Here is a 14,814-nt window from a genome sequence, read left to right on the forward strand (position 1 = left end):
AAAATGTGGCCACTGTTCCTCGTCTGTGTTCCATCCCCATTTCTCCTAATATAATCTGCAGGTGAGAGAGTGATGGCAGATAGGTCTCTATCTAACCTAGTGTGTGTGTGATGGTTTAATGTTGATTGTAAAGAACCACCCAGAGACAAACTCTGGGCATGGGTGGGACAGGACTTTCCTAGATGAGGCCAGCTAGCTGAGGTTGAACAGCCACCCCGACTGTGGCCTGATATCTACAATGAAGAAAACAGAGAAATCAAGTGGAGCACCAGTGTTCATCTCTGCTTCCTGACTACGGATGGACGTGACCGACTGCCTTAAGCACCCACTGCCACTGCCAGGACACCCGCTGTCAGGATAGAGACCTGCCCTTGAACTGTATGCAAGAGTAACGCTTGTCTTCCTTCCTTCCGTTTGTTTTTGTCAAGTATTGACTTCCCTGTCATAATAGGTAGAGGTGTCCTTGAATTGTATGCAAGAGTGACCCTTGTATTCTGTTGTGGCAATGAGCAAAGTACTTGATTCTGAGATTCTATGCCTAGCCCAGCTTCAGACTGCAAGCCTTCACCCTTGGTTCAGTCCCCCAAGAGACAGGAGAACCGGTAGGCAAATGAAAGTTTATTAACGTCTGCAAGGAGAAGCAGAGTGTCTCCCAAATACATAATGATTCCTAGACATTTTGAGAATGAGGTACCACTTCTCACATGCTCATTTTGGGGGACAGAGGAGCTAATTTTTATCTGGGGAAACAGATGGTAGAAGCAAAGGAAGTAGTAGGAAAGGGTTAATAATCTCCAAGGAAGTGGTGTGGGCGGGGCTTAGGGGGCAGATTTTACCAGCAGAGTTAGTGGAAGGCCAGTAAGTGCCCACCTATCACAGACTGAGTTCTCTCCCATCCCCTGATTCATACAATGAAGATCTAACCCTTAACACCTTACCATATGAATGTATCTGGGGATAGGACTATCTATTAAGCAGCAGTTAAGGTAAATTACGTCAGTAACGTGGGTTCCAATTTTGTATTACTGCTGTCCTTATGAGAAGAAAGACACAGACACATCCCCAGAGGAAAGTCCATGAGGGGGACATGAAGAGATGGCCATCACACGCCGTGGTGAGAGGCCTCTAGAGAAAGTAACCCTGCCAACAACTTAAACTCAAGACTTCAGCCTCCAGAACCATGACTTCTGTTATTTGAGCCAATCAGCTGCTAATTACATTGCTTCAGTAGCTCTAGCAAGCAGGCTTGAGGGGGTGGGTGGCAAAGGGCAGAAGGCAGAGACCGTCTTAGAGAAACACCCTGACCTCCAGTTCCTCCACAGCTTCATCTGCTTTGCCTTTCATTGTCAAAACCAGATAAAGCCTGTGCCTGTTGACGCCAGATGATTAGGTCAGCCTCTAGAGTGCAGAGGTGGGTGGGAGAAGTGGAGCGTGGGCCCAGGGTCCCAAACAGAAAACTGTATCGGCATTAGGAAGGTTGAGAACCACTACTGTAGGCAATGTGAAGATGTAAGAGAGCAACTTCAACAGAAGCACATTGTCCTTTTATCAGAACAATGAAGGGTATCAGTGGATACTCCTCACAAGTGGATACTGTGCACCCAGGCACACGGGGCTTGAGGGTTTTCTAGGGCAGAAAGGGCAACTTTAGAAGAACATTCCATCTGTAGATCTGTTCTCCTGATATGGTACCTTGTTGGGAGCTTCTCAGAGCCTAGCTGCCGACATACAAACGCTACCAGCCTCTCAACTTTTCTGTTAGGAGTTTCTCAACTGGCCTTAAGACTTTTAGGTCATTAACCCTCCGGACCAGGAAAACAAGGACTGGGATGTGGGGGCTGTAATGATTGGTCAGAAGAATGGGTCCTTGAGCCACATCTCTGACCCTGGGAGAAGACGTGGCATCCTGAACTGCTGGCAAGGTCATTAGTAAATAAACATTTACCTCGTTTTCAGAAGATTGTTCCTGAAAGAGTTAAACCAAAAGGGCTTGCTGGCCACTTGGGCATGCTAGAGCACCCCCGAAACAGCTATGTGCTCTAGAGACTTGAGAAATAGTCTAAAGCGTGTCTGAGATGTAGCCAGGCCCAGTGGTCCCTTTGGCTATTGTCCACTCTCATTCCTTGAGAGTGTTCTCTGCTCTACACTTTGGTTAACTATGTTCTATATGAATGTTCTAAATTCTTTTCATGTGTATCACAAGGACTGGGAAGTTAAGTGGACTTCAGACCAAGCCCCTTGGGACTGTGTTACTAAGAATGATTAAGCAAGCTTTGCACCTCTTTTTTCTCTCACTTGGGGCTCAAAGTGGGAAGTTGCACATCACTACATGAATAAGATATGTCACTAGGGGCCCTGGGGTCCCCTTTTGGGGGTTAATGAAAGAATTTTGAAATAGACTCCAAAGGAAGCTTGAGGACAGTGGAAGAGAAAAACGTCAGGGCAGGAAAGCTACTAACCTAGTCACTACTGTGAGAAGGGAGGTGAAAAAGAGGGAGAGAAAAAGCCATATTGTTTGCACTGGAAGTCCGCAATTCACCACATGGCTTAGTTGGGGTGAGGGAATGAATGGCAAAGCCCAGATGTCAGGGAAATTATGGCCAGGCTTTGCCAATATCCCAAAGAAAAAGAGAGAAGACAAGGAAGTGGGTGGGCCACACGACAGAAGCTCTGTGAGTGAATGGAGAGAAGGGTTCCCTCAAGTCTAACCATATAGTCTCATTAAGGGGAGAGTTAGCCATCTTCTATCGTGGCGAATCAGGCCTCCCGAGGGGTTTCTTGGCCAGGTGATTGATGGGCCCCCTGGATTAACTTTTAAGGTGGGAGACAATGTATCTAATGCTCTAGATTTTGGAGCAGATCTGGATGTAACCCATCTTCAACATGAAAATCCAGAAATATAGTTTCAAAGTTGTTTAAGAAATGAGTGTCTAGATTATAGTTTCAGTCATAGCCTTGCATAGAGCTTCCAAGAAGGGGTGCAGGTTAAGGAGAAGAGAAATAAGGGGAAAAAAAGCAACAAACCAACCAACCCAGGCCTCTCTTCTTACATCCTGACTTCTGGCAAAAATATTTTGGCTTAAACAATTGTGGCATCTTTGGCCTCTGACAAGGATGAAGCTACTGACAGGACCAAGGACATTTTTGGCTTTTAGCCGAGAATCTCTTGAGTAGAGCACTTGAAGGTACAATTCCTGTCTCTGCTCATTGGCTTCTGTAAGACACAGGTAGCACAGACCAAATTCTGGTTCTAGAGACTGGTGTCTGTAGTACTCAGGTGGGCACAGGAGCCATCCTCTTACCATAAACTACTTTCCTCCTCCTCTTTTGATTTTTCAAGCCAGGGTTTCTCTGTGTAGCCCTGACTAGTTTGGAACTTGCTCTGTAGAGCAGCCTGGCCTGGGACTAAGATCCCCCTGCGTATGCTTCCCAAGAGCTGGCATTAACGGCACGCGCCACCACGCCTGGGTCAGCTGTTGGTTTTCATGTTGGGTAGGGTTGTTTAGGTGATGCAGTTAGGTCTTCCATCAGACAACCTATGTAAGAAACTTCACAAGCACAGCAGTGGTCCCAACTGCGTTGTTAATACCCCGGTACAGCTAGGAAACAAAGTCCTTATGGGCACCTGGGTAAAGAACCAGGTATAGGCGAGAGCAAAGACGGGGAAGAGTGGGCTCGGAGACCACTGCCAGGGGAAATGATCCCATCCCTCTAGGCACAGGCAGGGGTTTTATAGTTTAGCTTTATAAGCTTGAGGCGTAGACCAGGAGGAGGAGAACAGAGATAATGTTCATGCGTGGATTTCAGAGGACAAGGTATGGGAGTTGGTTCTCTCCTTCTACCATGTGGGTCCTGAAGACAGGATTCAGGTCCTGAGGTTTGGTGGCCACCTCAAGCCTGTTTTTACTTCTACCCGAGGTATCTCCAGAGTTACCTTATAATCTGATTTACTAGAAGGACAATAGGAGGGGTGGTGTGTGCAGAGAATTCTTAGCAATCTCTTGAGATGTAATATTTATTTGGCTAATGCTATGACAGTCATGGCTCTCCGAGAAGCACGCACACATGTATGTTTCACTTGCTTCCCAGAGCCCCTCCTTTCCTTAACCTTTGAGCTTAAGCCCTGATTAAAATGTCTTTAATGAAATCTTTTGACTCTTCTTCATAAACTGGCGGGCTGCTGGGGATGTCAGTGTGGAGCCTCTCACTGCTGCCCCCAAACACCCCTCCTTCAGTTTTGTGCCTTTACACTGGACTTCGTGCCAAGGACCCTGACAATTCCACCTTCTCTATTCTTGGCATTTCTGGGCTAATTAGTTCCCAGTTTAATTCAGCTACCTCTTGGGAAACTGGGCTTTCTCTTTGTAAATTCTCACCTAAGCGAGACCACCTCCAGGATTCTTGGTTGAGTAAAGAATTTTACTACTTGGCTTAGATAGTTAATATTAGTTAACAAGTATTAAGTGACTTAATGTAGTTAAGCCATCTGTTGTAGACCTGCATGTTGTACATGCACTCAGGTGTTCTGCCCAGGGCTTGGGGTGGTGCTGGTGAGCGGTCATAAAGGTACGTTTTCCTCTTCGATTTTAAGATGTGCCAGATGACTAAGGCGGTGAGGTGAGGATGTCAAAGCAAAGGATTTGAGCACCTTTAGCTAGTCACTCATTGGCAGACTCCCTTTTCTTTCTTTAAAAATGATTCCTGAGTTCGAGGCCAGCCTGGTCCAACCCTGTCTCGAAAAACCAAATTTAAAAAAAAAAAAAAGCTTGGTTTCAGACCCAGGGACAAGGGACTGAGATGCGTATTTTACATAAAAGCCTCCAGGTTTTCCCAGCATCCCTCAGTCCGTACCTGGCATACCTTGTCTCAGTCCCTACCTGGCATACCCTGCCCCATAACCCTGAACTTCCCAGCCCAGGTTCAGAGGCTCCTCCTAATAAAATCCAGGCATTTTGCTCTCTCCTCCCCCCCCCCCATGGCGACTTCAACCCTTGGGGCCAGTGAACTCGATAGACAACCGCCTCCCAATAAACCTGCCTTTAATATAATCTGGTTTAAATTGGTTTATTTCACCGGTGGCGACGGAGAAATAACTTAGTAATATCTTTTAATTCATAAAACTAGATAACATTTGCGAAGAATGATACAAGCCGCCCAAATGGCTACAGACTGACCACACAGTCCAACCTAGCCCAGGACAAAGGCCACGCGCGGCTCCCCTTGGTCAACGCACGTGGCAAACCCTTGCTTACAAACAGCTCAACAAGGCGCAGGCGCCGTTGGTCCTGCCCGCCCCCAGAGGCGGTGCTTAGCACAGACCTAGGGCGCATGCGCTAAGGTCTGTCTCAACGCTCCGTCGCGGCCGTAGCGACGAAGATTTCGTGTGGGCAGCCGCGTGGTTCTGGGTGAGTGTTCGGCAGCCGGACAGAAGGCCGGGTGAGAGTACCTGCGCCTCGGGCTCTCCATGCGGCTGTGGCCCCGCGCCGTGGGCGTCTAGCCTTCTGCCGCGGAGCCCGTCCGAGCGCGCCGCGGCTTCGCCCGTGGGCCGGGTATCTTCCGGCAGGCGCACCTGAAACCGGAAGTGACGCGTGGCGCCGGCTCCGGCTCTCACCTGAGCGGAGGGCACGGGGCAGTCGGGGCGCGGACCAGCCCCTTGCATCTGCTTCTGGGTTTGTGAATGGGGCCTGGCGTGCAGGGCCTACAGGGCTCTGTTGGGTCTAGATGACGATGATGGTGCCCTTGAGAGGGAGAGTCAGGGAGGTGCATACCCGGCGTCTTCCGTAAGATGCAAAGTTGAGTGGGAGGGACAGAGCTGTAAGTGCTGTAACCCGGTACCCCTCGCGGTGTCATCTTCACCGCTCTCCTTCTCTTCCGAGCCCTCTCGTCGTTTTCCTCCTGACTTCATCCTATTAGCACTGCATTGCTATTTCTCTATTATCCAAAACTGGTCTTTTACGAGCATTAATTGGGTTCTGCCGTTGTCACGCATCCTTAAACTCTTGGAGAGCCATTTCAGTGAAATATAATTTAAGAGCATTTTCCCCCCCTGGACCCGTGTAACTTGTCCCTTCTCGCTTCAACACCGTGCTTATGTACAGATAACTCTCCAGACCCTAATCCAGCTCGGTTGTGGCTGTAGAAAACCTAAGTCAAAAGTCTGTTTTCCTAGCTTTGCAACTTTTAGATGTATCTGGAACGACTCTCAAAGATTTACACAGTGAGCAATACTCTAATCAGCTCTTGAATTTTGGTTACAGAAGTTCTCACTGACTTCCATCCCTTTATTCATTATCTCATTTCGAGATGCTAACTCTACTTTTGACCTTGATTAAATCTCATTAATCTTTTAGAATGACACTTTGTCAGAGAGGCCACCTCACACCTTACCTTCACAGTTTTACTTAGGTCTCTCTCTCTCTTTTTTTTTTTTTTTTTTTGATTCTTCAGCTGACTGCAAGAGGGTTTATTGTACACGAGCTACACTTGGCCACAAGAGAACAGAGATAGTCCAGAGTGCCGGGGGTCCAGGGCAGAGGGACTGTTTTGGTTGTAAGAAAGGCGGTCATTTCTCCAGGCGATCGCGACGAGGTGACGTTCCAGGTCTACTGAGACTCATTACTGATGGCAGCACACAGTCCGATAGCTTGTCCCGGCCCTCAGCATCCCTCACTTCTGCTCCTGCAGGCGTAGTGGGTGCATGGGCTGGCTTACTTGGACCTCTGCCTCATCTTTCTTCTCTTGCGCTTCAGCCTGCGCATTCTCTTCTTCCGCCACTTCACTTCGCTCTCACGGCGTAGGAGTCTCAAGGAAGATGGCGCTAAGACCGAGCCTTAGGTCTCTCTTAATTGCCGAGTTATGTAACTTCTTTTTATGGCCATCACCACAGTTGCCCTTGTATATATCTATACTAAAGCCATTTTTTCTTTAAATGCCTGGCCTCTCAGGGGACTAGGGGGAACTGCCTCATGCCTCATTTGATTGAGTCAGTAAGTTTGTCAATGTGTGATTTAGTTCACCTCTGAAACTTTAGTGCTTTGATCAAACCCTTCAAGTTTACATTATACTCCTCCCAACCCCCATGTGCATTCTCTCGCCCACACACGCAAGCTCTGTTCTGGCTATAGCTAGAAGCTAAACAGCTTTTTGCCCTCTTTCCCCTCCCACCATGAACTCCAAGCTGTTAACTTCAGCTGCTCTTCTTGGCCCCTTTCAGTTCTTACTCCTTTGTTCTACCACTTCTGTGACCATCCCAAGGAATGACTTTTCTCCAAGGCCTACTGGTTACAGGAGGAGGGAACTGGGCAGCACTGGAGTGTTGCCAATCCATCATTTTGGAAAGCACACGCCTGCAGTGTTCATTTCTCATGGACAGACTCATTTTTCTCACACCCCTCCCCCATCCTAACTTTGACCAAGGAAAGGCCCAGGCTTCTTCCTTGTGGAGTTATCTTCTTTGTCAACTCCCTTTTGCATCTATGGGCACCAGGTGTCACTCTCCAGCTAGTGGCAGATAAAGTGCTATGCCTTCTGGACCTTCCCTGGTTGCGCACAATTTTCTGTTCAAGCATCTCTGAAGGACATTATGTTGTTTTCTTGCCAGGTCTGTGTGCTCTTAGAACTGTGTCCACATCTGCCCAGCCCCTCCCTTCCCCCTTGGACTCAGATTTGCATTGAGACCACACTCTGTGTCAGTATTGTGACTTGTGACAAACTCAGCCACCTCCACTTCAGCTTCCTGTCTGCTTCCTTTCTGAGAGTCATTGTTGTGATTGAATTCACTTGTGACTTGGTCACCTAGGCTACCCTTTTTTATTTTGGACTCCTTTGTAAACCTTACTTCCTTTCAGCAGATGCTAACCCATACAATTGTTCCCCCTCCTCTTCCACATGGGTCCCTGAGCCTTGAGGGTAGAGATTTGATGACTGCATTTGAAATGGATGTATCTTTGAGGGTTTTTCCCTTAATCTTCAAGATTCTGATATGATCCATTCACCAGATGGGGGCTCAGTTTAGAAGCTGCTAGTGTGATTCCGGTAGTTCTCACATTACTGATAAACGCACTGCACAGTTGGCTAGGCTGCTCTCACACAAAGCTTCTGTGCCACAGCCCAGTGAAGGTGCTGACTGGCAAGACAGCAGCCGGGTCAGTTTACCTGTTTTAGAACATTCTGAGGCTGCTGTCACTTAGGATTGGGCCACTGGCTTTCTCAGGTCTTTTGTTGTTGTCACTGTGTTTATCTTGGTTAGCTTTTCTTTATCCTCAATTGTTCTTTTTAGAAACTTAATTTTATTGGAAGGTTAGTGCTGTTTTGAGAAACGCATGCATTTAACATATTTAAGACACTGTATACTGATCAACAACCAAAAGGCTTATCAATGCTTTCTTTTTTTAGATAGTTTGTGGAGGATGTTCCACGAGGAAGTTCCCAACTCCACTCACCCTCAGGAGCAAGACTGTTTACCAAGTCAGCATGCCAATGCTTACAAAGACATGCCAGTTGGGCAGGAGGATGGTGGGGTCTCAGAGGCAGGGGAGTGCCTCTCCTCTACTTCCTGTGAGTATGGGCCATCCACATCTGCTGAAGCTTGTGTGTTGGCAGCCACAAGGCGGGGGCCGACCCTGCTACACATTGATCGGCATCAGATCCCTGCAGTTGAGCCCAGTGCTCAGGCCCTGGAGCTGCAGGGCCTGGGTGTGGACGTCTATGACCAGGCTGTCCTGGAACAAGGTGTGCTTGAGCAGGTGGACAGTGCGATGCATGAGGCCAGCCGTGTGGCCCAGCTTGCTGATGCGGAGAAGGAGTATCAGTCAGTCCTGGATGACCTCATGTGAGTGTGAGCCTTCTATTTTTCAGAGTTTGCATTGAAGTGTAATAGGGAAATTCAGGTAATAGAAAGCTGAGATTTATAGAACCTCTCATTTGGGAAATAGTTGGTTAAGACAATCCTCGATTTTCCTTTTGAGTTCCTGTCCCTCCCTGGAGGAATAACATTGCCTATAGTTATTGCCTATAGGCTTAGATCAACCCCTGAACCTTGCCTAGGGTCTTGAAGAACAAGGCCTTCCTGGCAGCACATGCAGATGCTCTTCGAAGTGAATTCTGGGAGCTTCATACTTGAGACCCAGGGAACGCTTGGGGCCTATCACCCCTTTCTCTCTCCTATAGTTTCTAGTTTGCTGTTCCCAAACAATGTTCTTAATTTATAAAAATATTGAGGGGCTGGAGAGATGGCTCAGTGGGTAAGAGCACCCGACTGCTCTTCCAAAGGTCCAGAGTTCAAATCCCAGCAACCACATGGTGGCTAACAACCATCCGTAACGAGATCTGGCGCCCTCTTCTGGAGTGTCTGAAGACAGCTACAGTGTACTTACATATAATAAATAAATAAATCTTAAAAAAAAAAATAAAAATACTGAGAATAAACTCCCTGCCCTTCATCTTTCTTGTGTCCTGTTTTTGGCTTTAAAGGAAGGTTCAGTCTTATGAAGACTTCATTTGTGTTGTAGAGGAAATAGACGTGGGCTCTGCTGAGTGAAGTATTCTGGTGGGGAAGGTGTAGGCCAGGTCAGGGAGAGGCCAAGGGCAGGGAGGCAGGGAAGCATGGAGCCCACTCGTCCTCCTGGGTGATGTCTAGGTAGGTCAGACATAGAAGCAAGAGTGGGTGGAAAATCGGGAAACTCCAGTGCATGGCTAGAGAAGGAGGCAGGGGAGTGAGCACAGAGTTAGAGGCACTACCCAATGGCGGGGCTGTTGCTAGGTTTCTATGGATGCTCAAAGAACATTTCTTTCTGGTAACAGTTCCTTGATAAGTTCTTTTGTTTTAATTGAAATCATGATTATTGTTATTATTATTTGTTTACACTCCTTGAGTAGCACATCTTTTGCTTAAGTGTTTTGAAACCTTTCTTGTTCTGTGCAGTGGCCCACCTTCTACGATTGCTCTAGGAACTGTGTCCACTTTCTGTACAGGTTTTAGAGGACAATACTGCCTTAAGTAGCTAGTGACTTGCACTGTTACTCTGAAGTCTGCAAAGAATACAAATAGCAAGTCATGAGATTGATTTTCTCTTTTTTTTTTTTTTTTTTTTTTTTGGTTTTTCCAGACAGGGTTTCTCTGTGTAGCCCTGGCTGTCCTGGAACTCACTTTGTAGACCAGGCTGGCCTCGAACTCAGAAATCCGCCTGCCTCTGCCTCCCGAGTGCTGGGATTAAAGGCGTGCGCCACCACGCCCGGCTTGATTTTCTCTTTTAAAAACTAGAAGCAGCAACTAATTTTCAATTATTCTTTTCTCTTTACACCATGAAGGTTACTGCTACAGTAGAGGAATTTGCAGTTCTGTGGATGGAAAATATTTGCATAGATAAGTGAGTTAAGAGAATAATTAAGCATTTTAGGACTTTTTCAAACTTTGGGAGGCTTCCATGATGTGTATCAGTTTCTTCGTATATAAAAGGAAACTTGGACTGAGTTCTGTCCTTATCCAACTGTCTTGAATAAATAGACACTAAAAAATGCTTGTTTTAGAAAAGAGTCAGTTTGCAAATATTCATGGGCTGGTTTAAACCACCTGAGAAGACAGGAACACTGTTGGTGACTTTGTGGCTCTAAGAGTGCATTCTGCTTCAGTTCTGTTCAGGTTTTCGCTCATAAGAAGTAAGATAGATGTGTTTCTAGCATTTTCTCTACTTTATGCTAAGAAAATGTTACCATGGAGAAAAACAGACAACTATTCTTATTTTTCAGGTCATGTACAACATCCCTGAGGCAAATCAATAAAATTATAGAGCAACTTAGCCCTCAAGCTGCCAGCAGCAGAGACATCAACAGGAAACTAGATTCTGTGAAGCGACAGAAGTATAACAAGGTGACGCTAAGTAACCTACTGAGCGCGGCAGTACATTTAAGGACCATTTAAATGCTTAGGAAGGATTCCGGAGGGTACATATGCTATGGGTAATAACAGTATAATAGAAACATATTTTTTAAAAAGATTGATTCTTATTTTAAGTGTATGAGTGTTTTGTCAGTATGTGTACCATGTGTGTGCCTGGTGTATACAGAGGCCAGAAGAGGGCACTAGATCCCTTGTAACTGATGTTACAGATAGTTGTCAGCCACCATGTGGGTACTGGGAACTGAACCCAGGACGTCTGTAAGAGTAGTTATTGCTCTTAACCTCTGAGCTACCTCTCTAGCCCCACAGTAGAACCACTTGGGTGCCTTTCTGCTTGTTCTGCTACACAGTATTTTTGCTAACCCATATGTACAGACACATCCATATATATATGTGGATGCACACATCCATCCATCCATACTCAGGAGTAGTTCTTGTGGTTTTGTGCTCTTTCATGGACAGGGAATGTCAGCATTAACTCTTCCATTTCAGCCTCTGCTTGGGCCAGAGCTCTCTCTCTGTCTATTTTGTCTGAACTTAGCTATCCTGTTTGGGTCTGGCTTACCAAGTGTCTTCTCCTCATTTCCTGCAGATACAGCCATTACCACTCACACAGCTGTACGGGGCTGCATAGAGGCAGAGAACTTGGGGGTGGGAAGGGACTATTGCCTCTGATATTGCTTTTCTGAGGCTTTTAAGAATAAGATTTATATAAAAAAATAGGACTTATATACAGCTTTGTGAAGGCTGAAACATTTTTGGGGTTTGAATAACAACCACTGTGTGGGAATTGATGGCGGTAGCTGGGGATGACTAACTAGCGTTGATGGTTCTGGCCCCGAGCCCGCAGGTGTCTCTGTTTATGGCTGACGGAATGCAGCCTGTGGCATACTTGTCCTGTGAGTTCCACTTGAGGGCAGTGTGTAGACTCTGTAGTGTAGCCTTTCTTTATTATCTCACTGAGCTCTTCATTTCTACAGTAGCAACCCAAATGTCCAAGCTGGCAGTACTTCAGTGTAGATGGAGCCTTCATAAGTCAGGAAGGACATTGGGCTTCTTGTGGGCTGGAATTTTAAGGTGGAGAGAACCAGCTGTTAGGTGACTGGGTCGTGGTCTGACCTAATTATATTCTGTGTTTAGGATTTTCAAAGGGAAAGTGCTTTGAGCAGGATACAGGAAGCCTGAGAAAACAAGTTGCAAGTCATGGTAGCATACTGTTTGTGTTTGCCTTTGTCCCTCACCTGATGCTAGAGATCAAACCCAGGGCCTGTGTGTACTAGGCAAGAACTCTTTTCTGCATGAAGACAGTTGAAGCACTTAAGGCTTAATTGAAGCTTTAGGAAGGCCACATACCTGAGTTCTCATAATGTCAAGGGAGACAGAAAGGAGTCTGAGGTACATGGGAAGAAGCCTTAGCATAGTGTCTTTCAAAGCTTTGATGGGGTTGAGTACGCCAAAGGCTGCCATTCATGGCCAGGCCTCCAGAGGCCTGACCTTTTGGATTTTTATTTCTTGTCACTCTGGGCTGCTGCCTGCTGTAGCTGGTTGGTTTCCTAGGTCAGAAACAGAGTTTAATGATGTATGCAGAATGTATAGAGGGAACTCAGAGAACATATCCACCTCCCAAGTTAGTGCATGTGAGCTCAGGGTTCTGTCCTGAGGGCGAGGGCGAGGGCGAGGGCTGCCTGTGGGTGTGGCTGGCTGGCTGGGCCGGAATACTCCGTGCTGCAGGAAAGTGGGAACTGTTCAGCTGGTGCTCAGTAGTGATGTTACCATGTGGGGTTTTTGTTTACTCTTGATTAAAGTTTAAAATTGTGTGGTGCAGTCTTCGTTTTAACAATAAATCACTGTATTATATATCTTGTATTCGGGGTTTACAACTTAAGGAACAACAGCTAAAGAAGATAACTGCAAAACAGAAACGTCTCCAGGCCATTCTCGGAGGGGCCGGGGTCCAAGTGGAACTGGATCATGCCAGCCTAGAGGAGGACGATGCAGGTGAGGATGTGGGGCAGCTTGGCATGCTCTTACTTAATGCCTGGTGCTTGTATTCAGGGGAGGTGTCTGTGAGACTCTTTTGAGTTTTGAGACTAATGTGTTGCTTTGCCTGTGTCAAATGGGTCTGGGGAAATCTTATTTTCCTGCGGAGTCAGAGCTCTTAAGGCACACATGCTTTTTAGAGACTAAAATAAAATGTTAAACCGGTTCTTTCTGGTGGTTACTGGCACAGACTTGTGTTAGGCTTAATAAATCAGAGATTTGCACATTCTTATACATTAACTTGATAAAGAGAACTAGTATCTTGATTGGGTTCATTTTGTAGTCTTAGCTCCTCAGCCAGCATCTGTAGGCTTGCCCTCACTGTCCAGTCTTTAAGGAGCATGACAGGCTTTCAAGCCCTCCTCCGTAAGGAAAGGCTAGATTCAGGTTAGGTTGTGGCCAGGAGTCCATTTCAAGTTCTCTTCAGGACAGCCGTGCTTTGGAAAAATCTCTTGGGAAAATATATAAACCCCCAAACTAAGTATTTTTTTCTGTGTGTCTGTATTTACACACTGTTGGTTGTTACTTGGCCAGTTTCTGCTTAAAACATAGGTTAAAGATTAATAGAGTTTGGTTGATCAAGCAAACATTCTTTGCTAACTCCTGGAACTTTTTTTCACATAGACAAGAGGATTTGTATGAAGAATGTAACAATGGAGAAAAACAATGTGCTCCCCCCTTCCTCCTGTCACGCAAAGCAAGAGCTCACTCTGTACCTCAGGCTAGTCTCAAAATTGTCCTCCTGTGTCAGGTGTGCCTCCTCACTCCTGGCTTTAGATTTGCTTCTAAAGTTCAATCTCATGTGTTCCATCAGGCCTGCCGAGGTTCCTGCCACTTGGGTACCAGCTTTCTCATTGGTAAAGGGGATCTTCCCTGTCTGAAGCCTGAGTTCTTTAGTTCTGTTGATGCAGCGTTCATAGATACCTCTGCAAATCCTGAGGCCTCTTCACCTTTGCCAGGTTAAGCCTGATGATGCCTTGAGAGAGTGTCGGACTCCTGTGTCCTAGCTTCTTTTCTGCCCTCTGGTTAGTTCTGGTTTGCTATTGTTGGTAACTTATCTGGCAGTATCTTAAATGCTGATGCTGCTTAGGACATGTTGAGTGTTTGTGTTGCTTCCTCTCCTGGTCTGTCTCCTCCATTTCCCATGGGTTTTGCAGCTACCTGAGATCTGACGCCTTACAAATCCACAGCCCCTTTTTTTTCTGAGCTCTTGGTCCCCAGGATACTTTCCCATCTGACCACTAGCCATTACTGGGCCCTGTCTGCAGAGGCTGTAGAGCTGAATGCCAGTAGCCAGGCTTTGGGGAGCCTGGCTCTGTACTGCTGGGTGTGGACCTCTCTCAGCACATCTGAAGCCATGTAGCAGATGTTGGGTGTGCTGCCCACATGCTTCCCTGGGGACATGTCTGCACTGCTTCCAATGGTGGTTACACAGCTTAGCAGCAGCCCCTTCTGCATGTAGGTGGGATGAGGACAGATTGGGGATCTGCCTTAGCCAGTGTGACCTGCAGGGCAGCAGGCACACTTGCGTCCCTTCTCTATTCAGCCACACATGGTCCTGTCTGAGTAGAGGAAAGAAGCCCATTGAGTAAAGTGGGAAAGAAGGAATTCATCATTATTCACAGCTATATGGTAGCTTATGTAGAAGATACAGAAGAATTGCTGTGGAATTACCACAAGACTTTTAATAATAGCATTGAATACATAGTGCATAAAAATTAGTTATTTTTGTATGCTAGGAAGAATAAAAGATAAAATTTAATATAAGTATCAGTTATAATCCAAAGACCTAGAAATAAATCTTAGGAAAAAAAGCAGTTCTGAAATGTTTTATATATCTAAAAACTGCAAAATGTTATTGACAAAGAAAAGTCTAA

General features: G+C 46.3%; 1 protein-coding gene across 3 annotated transcripts in view; it reads left to right on the forward strand.

Moving 5' to 3' along the window:
• The first annotated feature begins 5,117 nt into the window (after positions 1 to 5,117).
• The window catches only part of Ercc6 (ERCC excision repair 6, chromatin remodeling factor), a 65,869-nt gene continuing 56,172 nt past the window's right edge, over positions 5,118 to 14,814 (forward strand). Inside the window, exons 1-4 of one of the 3 annotated variants that reach the window (XM_021182209.2) lie at positions 5,118 to 5,405; positions 8,395 to 8,830; positions 10,747 to 10,867; positions 12,784 to 12,895. In XM_021182209.2, coding sequence (XP_021037868.1) covers positions 8,409 to 8,830; positions 10,747 to 10,867; positions 12,784 to 12,895 — 655 coding nt within the window. In that variant the 5' untranslated portion in view covers positions 5,118 to 5,405; positions 8,395 to 8,408. Of the gene's footprint in view, positions 5,406 to 5,600; positions 5,670 to 8,394; positions 8,831 to 10,746; positions 10,868 to 12,783; positions 12,896 to 14,814 lie in introns of those variants that run through there. The other 2 variants (XM_021182211.2, XM_021182210.3) reach the window with 2 other exon arrangements.

This window comes from Mus caroli, unplaced genomic scaffold, assembly GCF_978045245.1.
Source record: "Mus caroli unplaced genomic scaffold, Mus_caroli_1 scaffold_12, whole genome shotgun sequence".
In the NCBI taxonomy this organism is placed as follows: Eukaryota; Metazoa; Chordata; class Mammalia; order Rodentia; family Muridae; genus Mus; species Mus caroli.